The sequence below is a fragment of the Leucoraja erinacea genome, chromosome 13 (genome assembly GCF_028641065.1).
Source record: "Leucoraja erinacea ecotype New England chromosome 13, Leri_hhj_1, whole genome shotgun sequence".
Taxonomy (NCBI): domain Eukaryota; kingdom Metazoa; phylum Chordata; class Chondrichthyes; order Rajiformes; family Rajidae; genus Leucoraja; species Leucoraja erinaceus.
This window is the reverse complement of record NC_073389.1, coordinates 2,422,937-2,442,387: the sequence shown is the minus strand read 5'-3', so window position 1 is coordinate 2,442,387 and position 19,451 is coordinate 2,422,937. Positions and strand designations below refer to the sequence as shown.

At 46.9% G+C, this 19,451-nt stretch overlaps 1 protein-coding gene across 2 annotated transcripts in view; it reads right to left on the bottom strand.

Moving 5' to 3' along the window:
- Nucleotides 1-19,451, bottom strand: part of LOC129702528 (uncharacterized) — a 73,752-nt gene that overhangs the window by 49,222 nt on the left and 5,079 nt on the right. For both annotated transcript variants that reach the window (XR_008724396.1, XM_055644273.1), the window contains exons 2-6: nt 18,197-18,253; nt 8,787-8,824; nt 5,057-5,197; nt 2,897-2,959; nt 1,416-1,536 (exon numbers count right to left, since the gene is read on the bottom strand). Coding sequence is in view for 1 of the 2 variants with exons in the window: in XM_055644273.1 (XP_055500248.1) it covers nt 1,416-1,536; nt 2,897-2,959; nt 5,057-5,197; nt 8,787-8,824; nt 18,197-18,253 (420 nt within the window). In the remaining variant the exon portion in view is untranslated. The remainder of the gene's footprint in view (nt 1-1,415; nt 1,537-2,896; nt 2,960-5,056; nt 5,198-8,786; nt 8,825-18,196; nt 18,254-19,451) is intronic.

Genomic DNA, 19,451 nt, shown 5'->3' with positions numbered 1-19,451 from the left:
ACCATTCCACCGCCCACCTGGCCAATCGATCCAGATCCTGCTGCAATCGTTCACAACCATCTTCACTATATGCAAAACTACTATCTTTTGTATCATCAGCAAACTTGCAAATCTTGTCCTGTATGTTCTCATCCAAATCATTGATGTAAATGACTAACATTAACAGGCCCAGCACTGAACCCTGAGGCACACCAGTAGTCACAGGCCTCCAGTCTGAGAAGCAACCTTCCACCATCTTGCTATCCATTCAACTATCTCTCCTTGGATCCCATGCGATCTAACCTTCCAGAGCAGCCTACCATGCGGAACCTTGTCGAACGCCTTACTGAAGTCCACGTATACAACATTTACAGCTCTGCCCTGATAAACCTTTTTCATCACGTCTTAAAAAATTAATCAGATTTGTGAGACACGACCTCCCACGTACAAAACCATGCTGACTATCCCTAATCAGCCCTTGCCCATCCAAATGCCTGTATAACCTATCCCTCAGAAAACTCTCCAGTAACTTTCCAACTACAGATGTTAAGCTCTGTATATTCCCCTCATGATTTTATACACCTCTATAAGATCACTCATCGGCCTCCTGCGCTCCAAGGAATAGAGTCCTAGCCTGCCCAACCTCCCCCTATAAGTGAGGCCATCAAATCCTGGTGACATCCTCCTAAATCCTCTGTCTTTAACTCTGTCTACACGAGTATAAAAATCTAGCTAAACACAAGTGCAACAGAGACACGTGGAGGAACGATTTCAATGATTCTATCGGGTGTTAGTAGAGCCTCCACTGGGACCAGCATGCAGAGAGATGCCAGCACCATCTCGTCAATCATACAGCACGAAACAGGCCCTTCGGCCCAACTCGTCCATGCTGACCAAGGTTCATTTTGTCACAAGCTCCAAGCACGAAAAATGGGTGTTTTAGAAGACGTGTTATGGGGCAATTATAATCATATCATGAGGGGAGTAGATAGGGTGAATGTAAAGAGAATTTTACCCAGGGTAGGGTAATCAAGAACCAGAGGATACAGGTTTCAGGTGAGAGGCAGGGCTATAGGGTCCGTTTCCATGCTGTATCTCTAAACTAAAGCTCAGTAAAAATATTGCTATATAAAAACACAACCATACTCAAGTACAAGAGTTTTGTAATTAAAGGAACCCTTTTTGTAAATGGCTGCCTAATGTGGCGACACGTGCATGTTTGATCTACGCAAACATAATTCCATTGTGCAGTGCATACATGAACCATTTACTGTAAGATTAGTAAATGACACTGAGACAGTGCACAAGAATCAACTTGTATCCTCAGAGATACAAGCTTTTAAAATAGTGTAGAGCCTTCACTGGTGTGATGGTGCAAGAGTATGTGTGTGTGTGGGGGGCGCATGTGTCCGCAGGTAATGTAAAACGTGCCCGACCTTCATGATGAGATTGGGCTGGTATTGTACGACAGCTCGCAGTGGGATGTCACTTCCATTAGAGTCCTCCAGAGCTCGGATCACGTTCTCAGCCACTTGCGTTGGAGTTATTCTACCCGACCTACACAAACACAAAGCAGTTCAGCTTACGGTTCAGTCCCTTGTAATGTAACCCCGATGGCTCGATTCCACCGGTGGGTTAGACAGGTGAGGAACATTCAGGTCAGGTTAATCACTGCCTTTCCTCACTGATACAGCCATGTCACAGCATTGAACAGTACAGCACAGGAACAGGCCCTTCGGCCCACAATGTCCGTGCTGAACAACTCTTATCTGCCTGCACATAATCCACATCCCTCCATACCCATGTGCCTATCTGAACGTCTCAAATGCCGCTATCGTTTGCCACTCCCTATGTAAAAACAAAAAACTTGCACAATTCCTTTAAACTGCCCCTCTCAGCTTTGCTCTGCATCACAGCATAGCATTTGATTTTTCCACCCTGGGGGGAAATAAAGATTCTGACTGTCGACACTATCTGTGCCTCTCATAAGGTTATACATTGCTATCATGTCTCCCCTCAATCTCCACCTCACACTTGTATATAGAAGACTCCTTCTGCCATTGACCAGCCCATTTCTGGAGCTGATCTTTTTCCCACTGTATACTTTGACAGCCGACCTCCCAATTCACACCACCACCGATCTTGGTGTCATCTGCAAACTTACTAACCAAACTGCCTATGCTGCTTCTTAAATAATTGGGTGTGAGTAATTAGTCTGTAACGACAAATATAGATACACTTCAATTACATTTCCTTCATTCTTTCCAACAGGAGAAGATGTTTGGACAGGTACAGGAAAGGTTTAGTGGGATATGGGCCAAATGGAATTAGTGTACATGGGGCATCTTGGTTAGCATGGGCGATGCTAGCTGAATGGCCTGCTTCCGTGCTGTATATCTCTATGGTTATAATTCCACATGCGTACAACATTTCAGACTTGTGAAGGGTGTTGGGGAAGGGGTTGCAATTGGAATTACACCAGTCCTGCTTTCTACACTGGGGTAGTCTGCAGAGCAAAGGCATTGATGAAACCACTATCGTCATTTCATGAGAGGATTAGATCGGGCAGATGCACAGAGTCTCTCGCCCAGAGTAGGGGAAATCGAGATCCAGGGGACATGGGTTCAAGGTGAGGGGGGAAAAGATTTAATAGGAACCAGAGGGGTAACGTTTTCACACAAAGGGTGGAGGATGTATGGAATGAGGTGTCAGAGAGGGTAGTTGAGGCTGGGACTATCCCAATGTTTAAGACACAGTTAGACAGGTGCATGGATAGGACAGGTTTAGAGGCATATGGGCCAAACGCGGGCAGGTGGGACTAGTGTAGCTGGGACTGAGTGGCCGGTGTGGGCAAGTTGGGCTGATGAGCCTGTTTCCACACTGTATCACTCTATGACTCTTGGGTATTTGTACATACTTGTAATCTTGGATGAAATCCGAAATGCTTCTGAAGTTGAACCCAGGCTTCTCTACTGCATCACTGTAAACAACACATTAAAGTGTTACTTCCTGCAAATTAGAGGCACTTCAACCAAACACACCAACTGTCAGATTAAGCAACACTCTTACACAAAAGACTGAACACCAAGTTAACACATTTTTAATATTTAATACAACAAAGGTAGCAAGACACGAGGTACACAGTTCCTATCCTAGTTCATGGTGTTTGAATGTTTCCAAAGCATCTCTGATCAGAAGGGCTGGGGTTTGAAAGGTCTGTTTTCTTCTGTAAATTGTCATTGTAACATGAACCATGTACAACAAAATTTTTAAATTTCGTTGTACATGGTTCATGTTACAATGACAATAAAGAAACTATTCTATTCTAATGGAAACCAATCTCAGACATCAATGCTTATTTTCCATTGCATCAATGCTTATTTTCCAATGCAAGCATTTTCCATTCCAAGCAGCCTGTTGTGACCTTTTGAACTAGTTCGAAGGGCAACGTTGGTCGATGTTAAAAGTCTTTATCCATCGAGAGGAATGGACACTGAGGAACTCAGCGGGTCAGGCAGCATCTGTGGAGATGGACAGACCACCTTTCGGGTCGGATGGAGTGGGGGGGGGGGTGGAGGGGGCAGGACAAAGCCTGGTGAGTGATAGGTGGATACAGGTGAGGGGGGTTGGCAGATGGGTGGAGCAAGTAAAAGGCTGGAGGTGAAAAGGAGACAAAAGGGTGTTGTAAATGCATGTGATAGGAGCAGAATTAGGCCATTAGGCCCATCGAGTCCACTCCACTATTAAATCTTGGCTGATCTACTCCAGGTGTCTTGGCCCACTGGGTCCACGCCGACCATCGATCACCCGTTCACACTAGTTCTATGTTACCCCGCTTTCTCATTCACCCCCTACACACTCCGGCAATTTACAGAGGGCCAATTAACCTACAAACCTGCACGTCTTTGGGATGTGGGATAAAATCGGAGTACCAGGAGGGAACCATAGAGATCACGGGGAGAACATGCAAACTCCACACAGACAGCACCCGAGGCACGATCGGACCTGGGTCTCTGGAGCTCTGCTGCTCTACCCTCTGCACTGTTGTGCAATTGGGTGGGGGGGGAGGGAATTGGATGTCAGAAAATATGTTTATTCTGTTAATTGCATTAAATGTGTGCCTTAGTCATATAATCATGCTGGAACTCCAGTCCTAATGTGCAGTTCCACCACAGTCATCAAATAACAGAAGTGCAATTCAATCACCCTCCTGCCATTATCAATTGAACACTAAACAAAGACCATACGCCTCCTTTGTGTGTGGATAAGAAATGAAACCAAATACCTCCACCCTCTTGATGGATGTGAGAAATACAGAAACCTAGTATTCCTACTTCTGAAAGGAAAATCAACAGCTTCCAACTTTAGACAAACAATGGTGCAGCGGTCGAGTTGCTGCCTTACAGAGCTTGCAGCGGCGGAGACCCGGGTTCCATCCCGACTGTGGGCTCTGTCTGTACAGAGTTTTTACATTCTCCCCGTGGCCGGGGTGGGTTTTCTCCGAGATCTTCAGTTTCCTCCCACACTCCAAAGACGTACAGATTTGTATGTTAATTGGCTTGGTAAAAGTAATCAATGTCCCTAGTGGGTTAATGTACTAATGTGCGGGATCGCTGGGGGGTCGAAAGGGCCTATTTCCGCGCTGTATCTCTAAACTAAACTAAATCCAATGTTTGTGAGAGGGACAAAGTTTAAAGGATCTGTACGGGGCCTGTTCCTGTGCTCTTGGTTGGCATGGAAGGGTCGGGCCGAACGGCCTGCTTCCACACTGTGTGATTCTATGACTGTGACAAGGCTCGGAATTGGTACAGTTATAGAAGTGGAATCAATTATGACTTTCAATGTTGGATGGATAGGTGGATAGGTGGATAGGAAAGGTTTAGCGGACTATGGCCAAATGCAGCGTTGTGGGCATGGACAAGATGGGCCGAAGGGCCTGTTTCCATGCTGTATGACTATGACTATGACAAAGCTAGGAATTGACACAGTTAACCACCAGTTTTAGATCTGCGTGTATATTTAAATGCTGGAAATAAATTCACCGTTCACAATACTTGACCATAACCCAGCCACTCACCTCAGCTGCATGAGGTCATTCAAAATGGTCTCCTTGTTATCTTGTCCCGGTGGATCATCACTGCCCTCGGGTTCAACGACAGGAATGAACGTAGGGCTTTCTGGAATGACTGCGTCTCGTAGTGAATGCATGTTCACCATTCTACAAAGTAGCACAAACTTTAAATTAATAGTAATTAAGTTATTTGTTTTCCCCCAACAGGTACCTACTGTAATAATCTTACTAAATTTCAAATTGCAGCAAAACAATAGACAATAGGTGCAGGAGTTGGCCATTCGGCCCTTCGAGCCAGCACCGCCATTCAATGTGATCATGGCTGATCATCCCCAATCAGTACCCCGTTCCTGCCTTCTCCCCAAATCTCCTGACTCCGCTATGAGCCCTATCTAGCTCTCTCTATTTTATGAGCCCTATCTAGCTCTCTCTTGAAAGCATCCAGAGAACCTGCCTCCACCGCCCTCTGAGGCAGAGAATTCCACAGACTCACCACTCTCTGTGAGAAAAAGTGTTTTCTCGAATCCGTTCTAAATGGCTTACTCCTTATTCTTAAACTCTGGCGCCTGGTTCTGGACTCCCCCAATATCGGGAACATGTTTCCTGCCTCTAGCATGTCCAAGCCCTTAACAATCTTATATGCTTCAATGAGATCCCCCTCTCAGCATATGACAGTCCCGTCATCCCGGGAATTAACCTTGTAAAACTACGCTGCACTCCCTCAATAGAAAGAATGTTATTCCTCAAATTAGGGGACCAAAACTGCACACAATACTCCAGGTGTGGTCTCACTAGGGCTCTGTACAACTGCAGAAGGACCTCTTTGCTCCTATATTCGATTCCTCTTGTTATAAAGGCCAACATGCCACGCAAACTCTCCAACACTGAAAAGCAGGTTCTACAAGGTCTGAGGAATGATACCAACTCGACACCTATCCATGTCCCTTAATTGCTTTTTATTATCGCGTGTACCAAGGTGCAGTGCATTTTTGCATACAGATTTCTTTGCTTTCTTTGCATACAGATCAGTAAAGACTATTGCCATGCGCTAGTGCAATCCCGGGATAGATACATGATACGATGGTGGCCAGTGCCATCTTCTTCTCTGCCGTGTGCTGGGGCAGCAGGACGAAGGCCATGGACGGCATTGGATTAACAAGCTCATCAGGAAGGCTGGCCCCGTCCTGGGGCGGAGTTGGATTCATGGGAGATGGTCTTGGAGGGGAAGATGCTCCTTAAACTGCGGAGCATCATGGACAATACAGCTCACCCCCTCCATGACACACTGGTCAACCTGCGGACCACCTTCAGCAACAGACTGGTTCCACCAAGATGCAGCACACAACGCCACAGGAGATATTTTTTCCCGGTGACTATCAAACTGTACAACTCCTCCCCTTTCTGTTGTGGGGTAGACCGACTCCCCTCCCCTAATCTTTGCACATCCCAAATCCCTGACTTTCCACTTGTCACTGTAATTTCATGTTTTATGTATCTTGTTGTGTTTTATGAATGAGGCAGACCAATTTCCCTCCTGGGATAAATAATGTTCTATTGTATCGAAACAGCCCAGAGTCCGTAGGCAACATTCGCCTGGTTTTGGCACTATTTCACAGTCCAGCTACAAAGGCCTGTTGTAGCCATCACCTCCATCCGGGAAAGAGAATTACCAGAAGGTAAAGAAAGCAAACAAGATCGCCCCTCACCCCCCCATAATCTTGAGTCTAAAGGGGACCAATGTATCAAATCATAAGATGATAAGTGAATCACCTGTCTGACCCGCTGTGTTACTTTAGCACATTGCGTTTCCACTGACATGAAGTCTCAACCTCCAGTTATAAAATTAGTGTTTGAATGTTATCTATAAAAACATTTAAACTCTTTCTTTCCCTGGATAGTCCAGTCTCTTTCCATTAATGCTTTCAGTATCGAATTTGGCAATTCATTCACTAATCGAACTGTTACTTCTTGATTAGTTATCTGCACTGTCCAATAACAATGTAAATTGATTAATGGGATACACTGTTGCTATGAATAGAACAGAGTACAGCACAGGAACAGGCCCTTCGGCCCACAATGTTGTGCCAAATATGATGCCGACCAACTCTTATCTGCCTGCACATGATCCATATCCCTCCAATTCCGACACTTGTCCTAAAGTCTCTTAAATGCCACTACAGGTGCACAACCTTTTATCCGAAAGCCTTGGGACCAGACACGTCTCGGATTTCGGAATTTTTCGGATTTCGGAATGGAAGATTTTTTAGCGTAGATTAGGTAGGTAGCGCGGGCGGCTTGGAAAGTCTGGAGCGGCTGCCTCCTCCCCGGAGACCGGAGAATCATTGTAAATCATTGCTTAAATGTTAGTCAGTTAGTTTGGAGGGATTTTATGTGGTGGGGGGAAGGGGGGTGAAGGGGGAAACTTTAATTCTTAGTCCCCTACCTGGTCGGAGAGGCAGGGAGCGGGCAATGCCTTACCGGGTCGCTGTGCCGTAAGCTCCGGAGCGCTGTGGCCGCCGACTCACAACATTGCGGAGTTGGGGCTGCGGGCGGCGCCGGTTGGAGCTCCGACCCCGGCGAAATCTACCCCTGGCTGCGCGGCGCTCCAAATCCAGCGCGGCCCGCGGCCGGACGCCTGCAGCCCCAGCTCCGCGATATTGGGAGTCGGCGGCGTCGCAGCGCTGGGATACCAGCGGGGAGCGGGCAATGCCTTACCGGGTCGCCGTGCGGTAAGCTCTGGAGCGCTGTGGCCACCGACTCCCAACATCGTGGAGCTGGGGCTGCGGGCGTCCGGCCGCGGGCCGCGCTGGATTTGGAGCGCTGCGCAGCCAGGGGTAGAGTTGCCGGGGTCGGAGCTCTAACCAGCGCCGCCCGCAGCCGGACGCCCGCAGCCCCAGCTCCGCGATGTTGGGAGTCGGCGGCCACAGCGCTCCGGAGCTTACTGCACGGCGACCCGGTAAGGCATTGCCCGCTCCCCGCCTCTCCAACCAGGTAGGGGACTAAGAATTAAAGTTTACCCCTTCACCATCCCCCCTTCACATAAAAGCCCTCCAAACTAACTGACTAACATTTAAGCAATGATTTACAGATGTTTAAGTGTCTCCCCGGTCTCCGGGGAGGAGGCAGCCGCTACAGTAGTACAGACCTGGGTTGACCGTGGGTCGTTTCGGGTCAAGTTTGGCGCCAAACGCGAGCTTTGGTGCGCAGACGACATCCTGGAAAAAATGTCCGGTTTTCTGAGCTTTTCGGTTTCCGGAACTCCGGATAAAAGGTTGTGCACCTGTATCATATCTGCCTCCACCACCATCCTAGGCACCACGTTCCAGGCACCCACCACCCTTCGTGTAAAATAAAATATTGACTTTACAATTTGCCCCTGTCACTTTGAAGCTATGTTTGGTATTTCCACTCTTGGAAAAATGTTCTGACTGTCTAGCCTATCCATGCCCCTTCTCATTTTACATACTTCCAATAGGACTCCCTTCAGTCTCTGGCGTTCCAGAGAAAACAATCCAAATTTGTCCGAACTCTCCTTATAGCTAACACCCTCTAATCCAGGTAAACCTCCGCTGCACCCTCTCCAAAGCCTCCACATCCTTCCTGTAATGGGGTGGCCGGAAGAGGCGAGATAATGTCCTGTTCCATTACATGTTGGTCAGAACAAACCCTGGCCCATCACAGACTGATGCTAGTGGCCATGTTCCTGTATGGAAAGGTTAATGTGACAATACTCTACCTCATCAGCAGCGGAATTAAAACAAATTGGCCAAAGACCTGAAAAATAAACACACAAAATAACATTACTTTCACACTTTAACATATAAAGCCACCAAGTTAGGATTTGCCATTGAGCGACACAGTGGTGCTACTGGTAGAGCTGCTGCCTCACAGCACCAGAGACCCAGGTTCGATCCTGACCTCGGGTGCTGACTGTGTGTGTGGAGTTTGCATGTTGTCCCTGTGACCGCGTGGGTTTCCTCCGGGTGCTCCGGTTTCCTCCCACGTTCAAGAGGTTTGTAGGTTAATTGGCCTCTGTAAATTGCCCCTAGTGTGTAGGGAGTGGATGTGACTCGGTGGCCGAAGGGCCAGTTTCTGTGCTGTATCTTTAAACTTAAACTGACATCCATATTATGCAATTTTGGGTGAGTGGGGGGGTAGGAGTTTGTAGGCAATATCACAGTATTAGTGGCACTTAATTAAACAGAGCAGTACAGCACGGTAAAGGCCATTCGGCCCACAATCTCCGTGCCGAACATGATGCCAAGTTAAACGGACCTGTGATCCATAATCCTCCAGATCTATGTGTCTATCCACAAGCCTCTTAAACACCACTATTGTGTCTGCTATTTTCATAAACCTACTTTTTTTGTGGGAAAAACAATAGAGGCTAATCAAATTCTAGATACATTCGAACAAATCTTAAGTCCAAAATAAGGTAACACGGAACTGCAGATGCTGGTTTACAAAAAATGACACAAAGCTCTGGAGTAACTCAGTGGGTCAGGAGAGGGTCTTGATCCGAAACGTCACCCATTCCCTTTCTCCAGAGATGCTGCCCATCCTGCTGAGTTAAGGGCCAAATAACTTGGGCGTCATTTACGCGACAGGCCGGTAGTGACTGACACGCGACTCTCTACCGGCAAAGATCGTCTAGCAGTACGACAGTCGCGTGCCAAGTACTCTTGATGGCCCTGCTTCTTTTGGGAGCCATTTGCGATGTCGTTCATACTTAGTCTGATCTCCGTGCAAGGATTTTCCAGTGAAAATCAAAGATAATATGGTGAAAATTTTTCAAAACTACGCGTGATTTATACCCGAGTGGTCACGTGGCGCGGCAGTCAAATGACGCGCAAATGGCACGCCGACGGACATTGTCGCACATGGTGGCGCATAATAAATTAGCATAGGCAATGTTCGTGCGTCACCGTGCGTAACCATGCGTCACCACACGACACACGTACGCCGTCAGTACATCAGCGTGCACAAGTGACACATCATGCAGGTGGCGCACGAGGATTTTGAGTCTCACAAAATCCTGGGGCGCCACACGTTACTGCGCGTCACTGCATATGCCACCACGCCTCACCACACGACATGTGCGCGTCACGATGCGCCAACCAATTTTTAGGATGTAGCGCAAATGACGCCCAAGCGAGACATGCCCTTGACTTCAGCATTTTGTGTCAACTGCCCATGTTCTCCAGAAATGTTGCCTGACCCACTGAGTTACGCCAGCACTTTTTTTTGATTTTTTTGTACCAGTGAAAAAAAACAGATTAACAAAAGGTCACCACCTTATGTCCTCAGAGCAATGTTAATAATTAAGGAGAAACAAAACGTGAACTGTTACTTAATGGGACTTGGCTGAAGTGAAATTTATCAGTTTCATTTCTAATGCTGTATTAAACAGCTTAATATTTTCTGGAACAAATATTAGAGGAGAAAAATCATATTGCAGATATTCTCCATGCAAGTTACAGTATGTCCTATAACAACAAAGATTGGCATGTTATTGCAAGCATTCACGTGTTTGCACTAAAAATAGACAGGAATGAGAGGAATAGACAGGAATGACTAGGCTGTCAAAAAATCCGCTTTATAACAAACACTGTGCGAGGCTGCCTTGAAAAATTATTTTTATTATAAAAACTTAAATGACATGACAGAAGTACAAGATCATGAGAGGAATAGATCGGGTAAATGCACAGTCTTTTACCCAGAGTGGGGGAATCAAGAACCAGAGGACATGGGTTCAAGGGGGGAGGGGGGGGGGGGGGGGGAAGATTGAATTGGAACCAGAGAAGTAGCTTTTTTTTTTTACATGCAAAGGGGTGGTGTGTGCATGGAACGAGCTGCCAGAGGAGGTAGTTGGGGCAGGTATGATCACAACATAGAAACATAGAAATTAGGTGCAGGAGTAGGCCATTCGGCCCTTCGAGCCTGCACCGCCATTTAATATGATCATGGCTGATCATCCAACTCAGTATCCCGTACCTGCCTTCTCTCCATACCCTCTGATCCCCTTGGCCACAAGGGCCACATCTAACTCCCTCTTAAATATAGCCAATGAACTGGCCTCAACTACCCTCTGTGGCAGAGAGTTCCAGAGATTCACCACTCTCTGTGTGAAAAAAGTTCTTCTCATCTCGGTTTTAAAGGATTTCCCCCTTATCCTTAAGCTGTGACCCCTTGTCCTGAACAACATTTAAGAAACATTTAGACAGGTGCATGGATAGAACTGGTTAGAAGGTTATGGGTCAAACGTAGGCATGTGGGACTAGTGTAGATGAGGCATGCTGGCCAGCATAGGCAAGTTGGGCCGAATGACCTGTTTTTGTGCTGTATGATTCAATGAGAAAGATTACTCAAGCCAGGATAATTTACCAAGAATAATTTTATGCCATGTCTGAAATCCTCTCTGACACCCAACATCAGCCAGTTAATGTTAGAAATGAATTTAAAACAAAAACATTCATCTGAAACAACATTTATGTCCGAGTTTGGAACAACTGCTCATTCCAAAATGCTTGTCCTACAGTGCCCTCCATAATGTTTGGGACAAAGACCCATCATTTATTTATTTACCTCTGGACTCCACAATTTGAGATTTGTAATTTAAAAGAAATCACATGTGGTTAAAGTGCACATTGTCAGATTTTATTAAAGGCCATTTTTATACATTTTGGTTTCACCGTGTAGAAATTACAGCTGTGTTTATACATAGTCCCCCATTTCAGGGCACCATAATGTTTGGGACACATGACTTCACAGGTGTTTGTAATTGCTCAGGTGTGTTTAATTGCTTCCCTAATACAAGTACAGGTGCACAACCTTTTATCCGAAAGCCTTGGGACCAGACACTTTTCGTAATTCAGAATTTGTCGGTCTTCGGAATGGAAATTTTTTAGCGTAGATTTTAATGGCTGGCTCAGTGGCAGAGTGCTCGGCTCATATCCGCAAGGTCGCGAGTTTGCGCCTTGATCCAGGCAGTTACTCGGTCGCGAGTTTGAGTCTTCAATGTCGTTTTTTCTTGCAGAATAAATGTTTGTATGAAATGCAGTGTAGGAGAGGTGTACTGACTGTGTGGGCAGAACTTTGGAAGTGATTGCCCACCAGTCTAAAAAGCCGCTGTGTCTCCCTGTCCCTGGGATAGCAGGGGGCGATCAAACAGCACAATACCCCCCTCCCCCTCCAACTCCAGAGGAATCCGCTCCCCGATGGGCCGCTACGGCGACAAGTGGCAGTTTGCCCACAGCACGAGCTGCGCCACCCCCCCAAGAACACCTTGCACACCATCAGCTTCTGCCCCTACGTGTTCCTCTGGAGTTGGAGCGGGGCTGGGCTGGAGTTGCTGCTGGCTGTGGGTCTCTGGGATCTCCGTGCTTGCAGTGGGCCTGGGGGTCGCTGTCCCGTTGGTCCTGACGTCTCCGGCCACCCCCCTGGACTGGAGCTGAGACTGGGAACTGTACCGCCCTAGCCCCCTCCCTCTGCAACTGCAAACAACCCCACTCTCCTGCAAGGGCGGTACAGTTCCCGGAGGGTGGCAGGTGGCCGGAGACGTCAGGACCAACAGGAACTCGCTCCCCGATGGGCCCCTACGACGCCCCGAGCTGCGCCCCGTCATCCGCAACCCAGGTTCCTCTGTAGTTGGAGAGGGGCTGGGCTGCTGTTGGCTGTGGGTCTCTGGGTTCTCCGTGCTTGCGGTGGGCCGGGTGGTCGACGTCCAATTGGACCTGATGTCTCCGGTGACTGCACTGACCTGCAGCCATCGCCGACTTGAAGACAGTGCAAAGCCCCCGCGCCGGTGCAATGAGCGGGGAGCTGGAGAGGGGAGGGAAGGGGTCACACACATGGCCAGGGAGCAGAGGGGTGTAGGTGGGGTGAAACTGAAGGGAGCGACAATCTGCTGTTGCCTACACTGTGTATCGTGTCTACCGTGGGAACGTTTTAACTCAGCGGGCAGCTAGCAGCATATTGTCAATTATTAACCCTCCCGCGCAATATACCCTCACCTTCTCTTTTATGGATGGGGATTTAGTTCCCCTTTCTTCGAGGACCGACCGGAGGTTCCGCTGTCACCTCTGCGGGCCGCCCTCAGTGAACGTCCTGTCTCCCTGTCCCTGGAATAGTAGGGGGCGATCAAACAGCACAATACCCCCCTCCCCCTCCAGAGGAATCCGCTCCCCGATGGGCCGCTATGGCGACAAGTGGTAGTTCGCCCACAGCCCGAGCTGCGCCACCCCAAGAACAAGACGTTATTCTTGCACACCATCAGCTTCTGCCCCTACTGTTCTTCTGGAGTTGGAACGGGGCTGGGCTGGAGTTGCTGATCTGTGATCTCCATACTTGCAGTGGGCCTGGGGGTCGGTGTTCCGTTGGTCCTGACGTCTCCGGTGACTGGCACTGTGCTGCTAGCATCGCGACGTGAAGACAGTACAAAGCCCCCGCGCCGGTGCAATGAGCGGGGAGCTGGAGAGGGGAGGGAAGGGACGCACACATGGCCGGGAAGCAGAGGGGTGTAGGTGGGGTGAATGAATGGGGATTTAGTTCCCCTTTCTTTGAGGACCGACCGGAGGTTCCGCTGTCACCTCTGCGGGCCGCCCTCGGTGAACGTTTTCAAGGACCTTTCTTCAAGGACCGAAAAAATGTCGCTATTCGGAGGTTTTCGTTATTTGGATCGTCGGATAAAAGGTTGTGCACCTGTATAAGAGAGCTCTCAGCACCTTGTCTTTCCTCCAGTCTTTCCATCACCTTTGGAAACTTTTATTGCTGTTTATCAACATGAGGACCAAAGTTGTGCCAATGAAAGTCAGAGAAGCCATTTATGAGACTGAGAAACTAGAATAAAACTGTTAGAGACATCAGCCAAACCTTAGGCTTACCAAAATCAACTGCTTGGAACATCATTAAGAAGAAAGAGAGCACTGGTGAGCTTACTAATCGCAAAGGGACTGGCAGGCCAAGGAAGACCTCCACAGCTGATGACAGAAGAATTTTCTCTATAATAAAGAAAAATCCCCCAACACCTGTCCGACAGATCAGAACCATTCAGGAGTCGGGTGTGGATTTGTCAATGACCACTGTCCGCAGAAGACTTCATGAACAGAAATACAAAGGCTACACTGCAAGATGCAAATCACTGGTTAGCCACAAAAATAGGATGGCCAGTTTAGTTTGCCAAGATGTACTTAAAAGAGCAACCACAGTTCTGGATAAAGGTCTTGTGGACAGATGAGATGAAGATTAACTCATATCAGAGTGAAGGCAAGAGCAAAGTATGGAGGAGAGAAGGAACTGCCCAAGATCCAAAGCATACCACCTCATCTGTGAAACACGGTGGTGGGGGTGTTATGGCCTGGGCATGTATGGCTGCTGAAGGTACTGGCTCACTTATCTTCATTGATGATATAACTGCTGATGGTAGCAGCATAATTAATTCTGAAGTGGATAGACACATCCTATCTGCTCAAGTTCAAACAAATGCCTCAAAACTCATTGGCCGGCGGTTCATTCTACAGCAAGACAATGATCCCAAACATACTGCTAAAGCTACAAAGGAGTTTTTCCAAGCTAAAAAAGGTCAAATCGTGAGTGGTCATGTCAATCACCGGATCTGAATGCAATTGAGCATGCCTTTTATATGCTGAAGAGAAAACTGAATGGGATTTTCCCCCAAAACAAGCATAAGCTAACAATGGCTGTAATACAGGCCTGACAGAGCATCACCAGAGAAGACACCCAGCAACTGGTGATGGCCATGAATCACAGACTTCAAGCAGTCATTGCATGCAAAAGATATGCAACAAAATACTAAACATGACTACTTTCATTTACGTGACATTGCTGTGTCCCAAACATTATGGGGGGACTATGTATAAACCTGAAATGGGGGGACTATGTTTAAACATTGCTGTAATTTCTACATGGTAAGTATGTAAATAAGTAAGTTTATTGGCCAAGTATTCACGTACAAGGAATTTGCCTTGGTGCCCCACCAACAAGTAACTACATGACACATTGACAGTTTCGAATGACTCAGAAAACACTAAATATTAATAATAATAAAACATTCATGATAAAACACCATTGATCAAGCATGTGATCCAACAAAATATCAGATCAAAGGGAGGCTACAGATTTTTGGCTGAGTAGAGCAACTACTCGTGGATAAAACATGTTTTTATGTCTGGCTGTGGCAGCTTTGACAATCCGGAGTCGCCTTCCAGAGGGAAGTGATTCATGGTGAAACCAAAATGTATAAAAATGCCTTTTAATAAAATCTGACAATGTGCACTTTAACCGCATGTGATTTTTTTTCTATTACAAATCTCAAATTGGGGAGTACAGAGGCAAATAAATAAATGATGGGTCTATGTCCCAAACATTATGGAGGGCACTGTATTTAATTAAAAAACAAAAATGGCTTTCTTGGAGGAAGATTGTCTATTTGGATTGGCTAGATTATAAAAAGTAAAGAAACGGGACTTAGAAACATAGAAACATAGAAATTAGGTGCAGGAGTAGGCCATTCGGCCCTTCGAGCCTGCACCGCCATTCAATATGATCATGGCTGATCATCCAACTCAGTATCCCGTACCTGCCTTCTCTCCATACCCCCTGATCCCCTTAGCCACAAGGGCCACATCTAACTCCCTCTTAAATATAGCCAATGAACTGGCCTCAACTACCCTCTGTGGCAGAGAGTTCCAGAGATTCACCACTCTCTGTGTGAAAAAAGTTCTTCTCATCTCGGTTTTTAAAGGATTTCCCCCTTATCCTTAAGCTGTGACCCCTTGTCCTGGACTTCCCTAACATCGGGAACAATCTTTCCTGCATCTAGCCTGTCCAACCCCTTAAGAATTTTGTAAGTTTCTATAAGATCCCCTCTCAATCTCCTAAATTCTAGAGAGTATAAACCAAGTCTATCCAGTCTTTCTTCATAAGACAGTCCTGACATCCCAGGAATCAGTCTGGTGAACCTTCTCTGCACTCCCTCTATGGCAATAATGTCCTTCCTCAGATTTGGAGACCAAAACTGTACGCAATACTCCAGGTGTGGTCTCACCAAGACCCTGTACAACTGCAGTAGCACCTCCCTGCTCCTATACTCAAATCCTCTTGCAATGAAAGCTAACATACCATTCGCTTTCTTTACTGCCTGCTGCACCTGCATGCCTACCTTCAATGACTGGTGTACCATGACACCCAGGTCTCGCTGCATCTCCCCCTTTCCCAATCGGGCACCATTTAGATAATAGTCTGCTTTCCCGTTTTTGCCACCAAAATGGATAACCTCACCTCACATTTATCACCACTTAAATCACCAGAAGCCTTGTCAGCTCCCACAAGGGTCAAACTTTCTGTCCTGGGCCTCCTCCATTGTCAGTGTGAGGCCCAGTGCAAATTGGAGGAACAACACCTCATATTTCACTTGGGCAGTTTACACCCCAGCAGTATGAACGTTGACTTCTCTAACTTCAAGTGACTTTTGCTTTCCCTCTGTCTCTCCGTCCCTCCCCCACAACAAATTCTCCGACTAGTTCTACTGTCCTCCTGATTAAATATTACTGTTTATTTGCCTCGTTGTCACCTTCCCCAAAGCTAACAATGAACTATTCTACATTTTCCTTGAACATTGTCCCCTTTGAAGTGTATTTTCACACCTTACTCTTCCATATCTCTATGTCTCCCCTCCCCTGACTCTCAGTCTGAAGAAGGGTCTCGACCCGAAACATCTCCCATTCCTTCTCTCCAGAGATGCTGCCCGTCCCGCTGAGTTACTCCAGCATTTTGTGTCTCTCTCTGGTGCCTCCTTGACTGGAGAGGTGAAGGTCATTTCTCTTCAGCCCATATTTACAGTTGGTATAACAAGTCCTTGTTTGTCTGATTATCACAGAAGGGTTCAAGGAAACAGAGCTGTACACACAGGAACAAGCCCTTCGGCCCACCTTGCCCATGCCAGCCCTACTGCATTTGGTCTAAACCCTTCCTTTCCATATATCAAACGTCCATTAAAAATGTAATTGTGTCCGCTTCTATAGGTTCTTCTGGCAGCTCGTTCCAGATACGAACTACCCTGCAAGTGAAAAAGTTGCCTCTGAGCTCTTAAATCTCTCCCTTCTCATCTTGAGCCCATGCCCTCTAATTTTAGAATCCTCTACCCTGGGAAAAGCTTGTGAGTGTTCACTTTATCCGTGCCCCTCATGATCTTGTACACCTCAATAAGGTGACCCCTCAGCCTCCTACGCTCCAAAGAAGAATGTCCCAGCCTGTCCAACCTCTCACTATAACTCAAGCCCACAAGCCGAAGCCGCTACATCACAAATGCATGACTAGTATTATTCATTCTATCAATAGTAAGAATTATTTCACAATAACACTGGGGAAAACATAAAACTAGAAAAGATCCATTTTCGGACTAATATCGACACAAAAAGTTGGAGTAACTCAGCGGGTCAGGCAGCATCTCTGGAAAGAAGGAATGGGTGACGTTTCAGGTCGAGACCCTTCATATCCCAACTCCACTTTCAGCTCTTGTTCTCAATTCCCCTACTCTGGGTTTGTAAAGCAGCATCTGCAATTCCTTGTTTCTATATAAATAAGCAAGTTGTGCGGCACGGTGGTGCAGCGATAGAGCTGCTGCCTCACAGCACCAGAGACTTGAGTTCGATCCTGACCTCGGGTGTTGTCTGTGTGCAGAGTCTGCATGTTCTCCCTGTGACTGCATGGGTTTCTTCCGGATGCTCCGGTTTCCTCCCGCATCCCAAAGACGTTTGTAGGTTAATTGGCCCTAGTGTGTAGGGAGTGGATGAGAAAGTGGGATAACATAGAACTAGTGTGAACCGGTGATCGATGGCTAGCATGGACTCGGTGGGCTGAAGGGCCTGTTTCCATGCTGTAACTTTAAACTAAACTGAAACACTGCAAAATATATCCCCCATTCTCAGAAAATATAAAAAAACTATTATAATAATTATAACAATTATTGACAAATATTAATAAATTGTAAACAAATAAAAAATAAATAAAAAAACATAATTGACAATCATTTTACTGACAGCAAAAATTATGTCGCAATAACAGAGAAGAATAAATAATTGATCTTAAGCAGCCATTTTGCTGGACATTTGCAAGGTGATCACTTACCGTGTTAACCAGGTGCGCAGCCACTCTTAGAGCAAGGCCAGACAACCGAATTGATGGCTGGAGGAATACAAAAACACAAATAAAGGTTTAAGAGCTTTTGAAATGTATTGATTCCCCCCGTAGAGAGGATGTCGACAAGCTGCAAAGAGTGCAGGGAAGGTTGACGAGGATGTCGCCAAGACTCGAGGCCTGAGCTACAGGGTTGGACTGGCGAGGACTTTATTCCTTGGAGCGCAGGAGGGTGAGGGGTGATCTTATGGAGGTGAATAAAATCATGAGGGGAATAGATAGGGTATTTATTTTGTGTCATAACACAACTGTTTGCCAACAGCGAGCAAATTTTAGTGCCACATGGTTGGCCTCTGCAAGGTTGTATACAGTGTATGTTTCATGCAGCACGTCACAGCCCAGGAGATGTTCCATAGTCTGGAGGCCCCGTCCACACTCGCAGTCTGCTGCATCTTCAGTAGATCCCCACTTCAGCATCTTTCATTTGCTCCTCCCCGCGCCTATCTGTTGAGACTGCTCCAGGTTATCCACGGTTGCCCGGAACCTGGTGCAAATTTCTCAGAGGGATCGATTGCCATGTGAATGCCTTCTGGGGATTTCTCTAGTCTCTGTTCCCAGAGTTTGAGCCTTCTGGACGATGCACTGCAGTCCAAGGGGTGGGCAGAAGAGAGGAAACTTCTGCTTGAGGTAGCAAAGGTGGTCATGTAGGGGGTGTCCACCCTCTGATTGTCTGAGGCATTCTTTTTGACTAGCTACAGCTCTTCTGATTCCAGGGGATGCAATGCCAGAGAGTAGATAGATGTTGTCAGTCTAGATAGGTTTCATGCATCCACTGATGCAGCAACAGCTTGTGTTTAGTACAGGATCAATCTTCCTTGCATGAGCTGAGCACTCCCATACTGCGTAGGCATACTCGGCAGCTGACAAGCAAGAAGCCAGTGCTGTTAATTGAATGGTTATAGAATTAGAATGCACAGAGTCTTTTACCCATGGAAGGGGAATCTAGAACTGGTGGACATAGTGTAGGTTTCAGGTGAGAAGGGAAAGATTTTCTAGGAACCCGAGGGGCAATTTTTTCCACACAGAGGGTACATGAAACAAGCTGCCAGAGCAGGTAGTTGAGGCAGGTAATACAACAGCATTTAAAATACATTTGGAACAATAATGACAGGTTTAGAGGGATATGGACCAAACACATGCAAATAGGAGTAGCTTAGATGAGGCATCTTGGATAGCAGCGACGAAT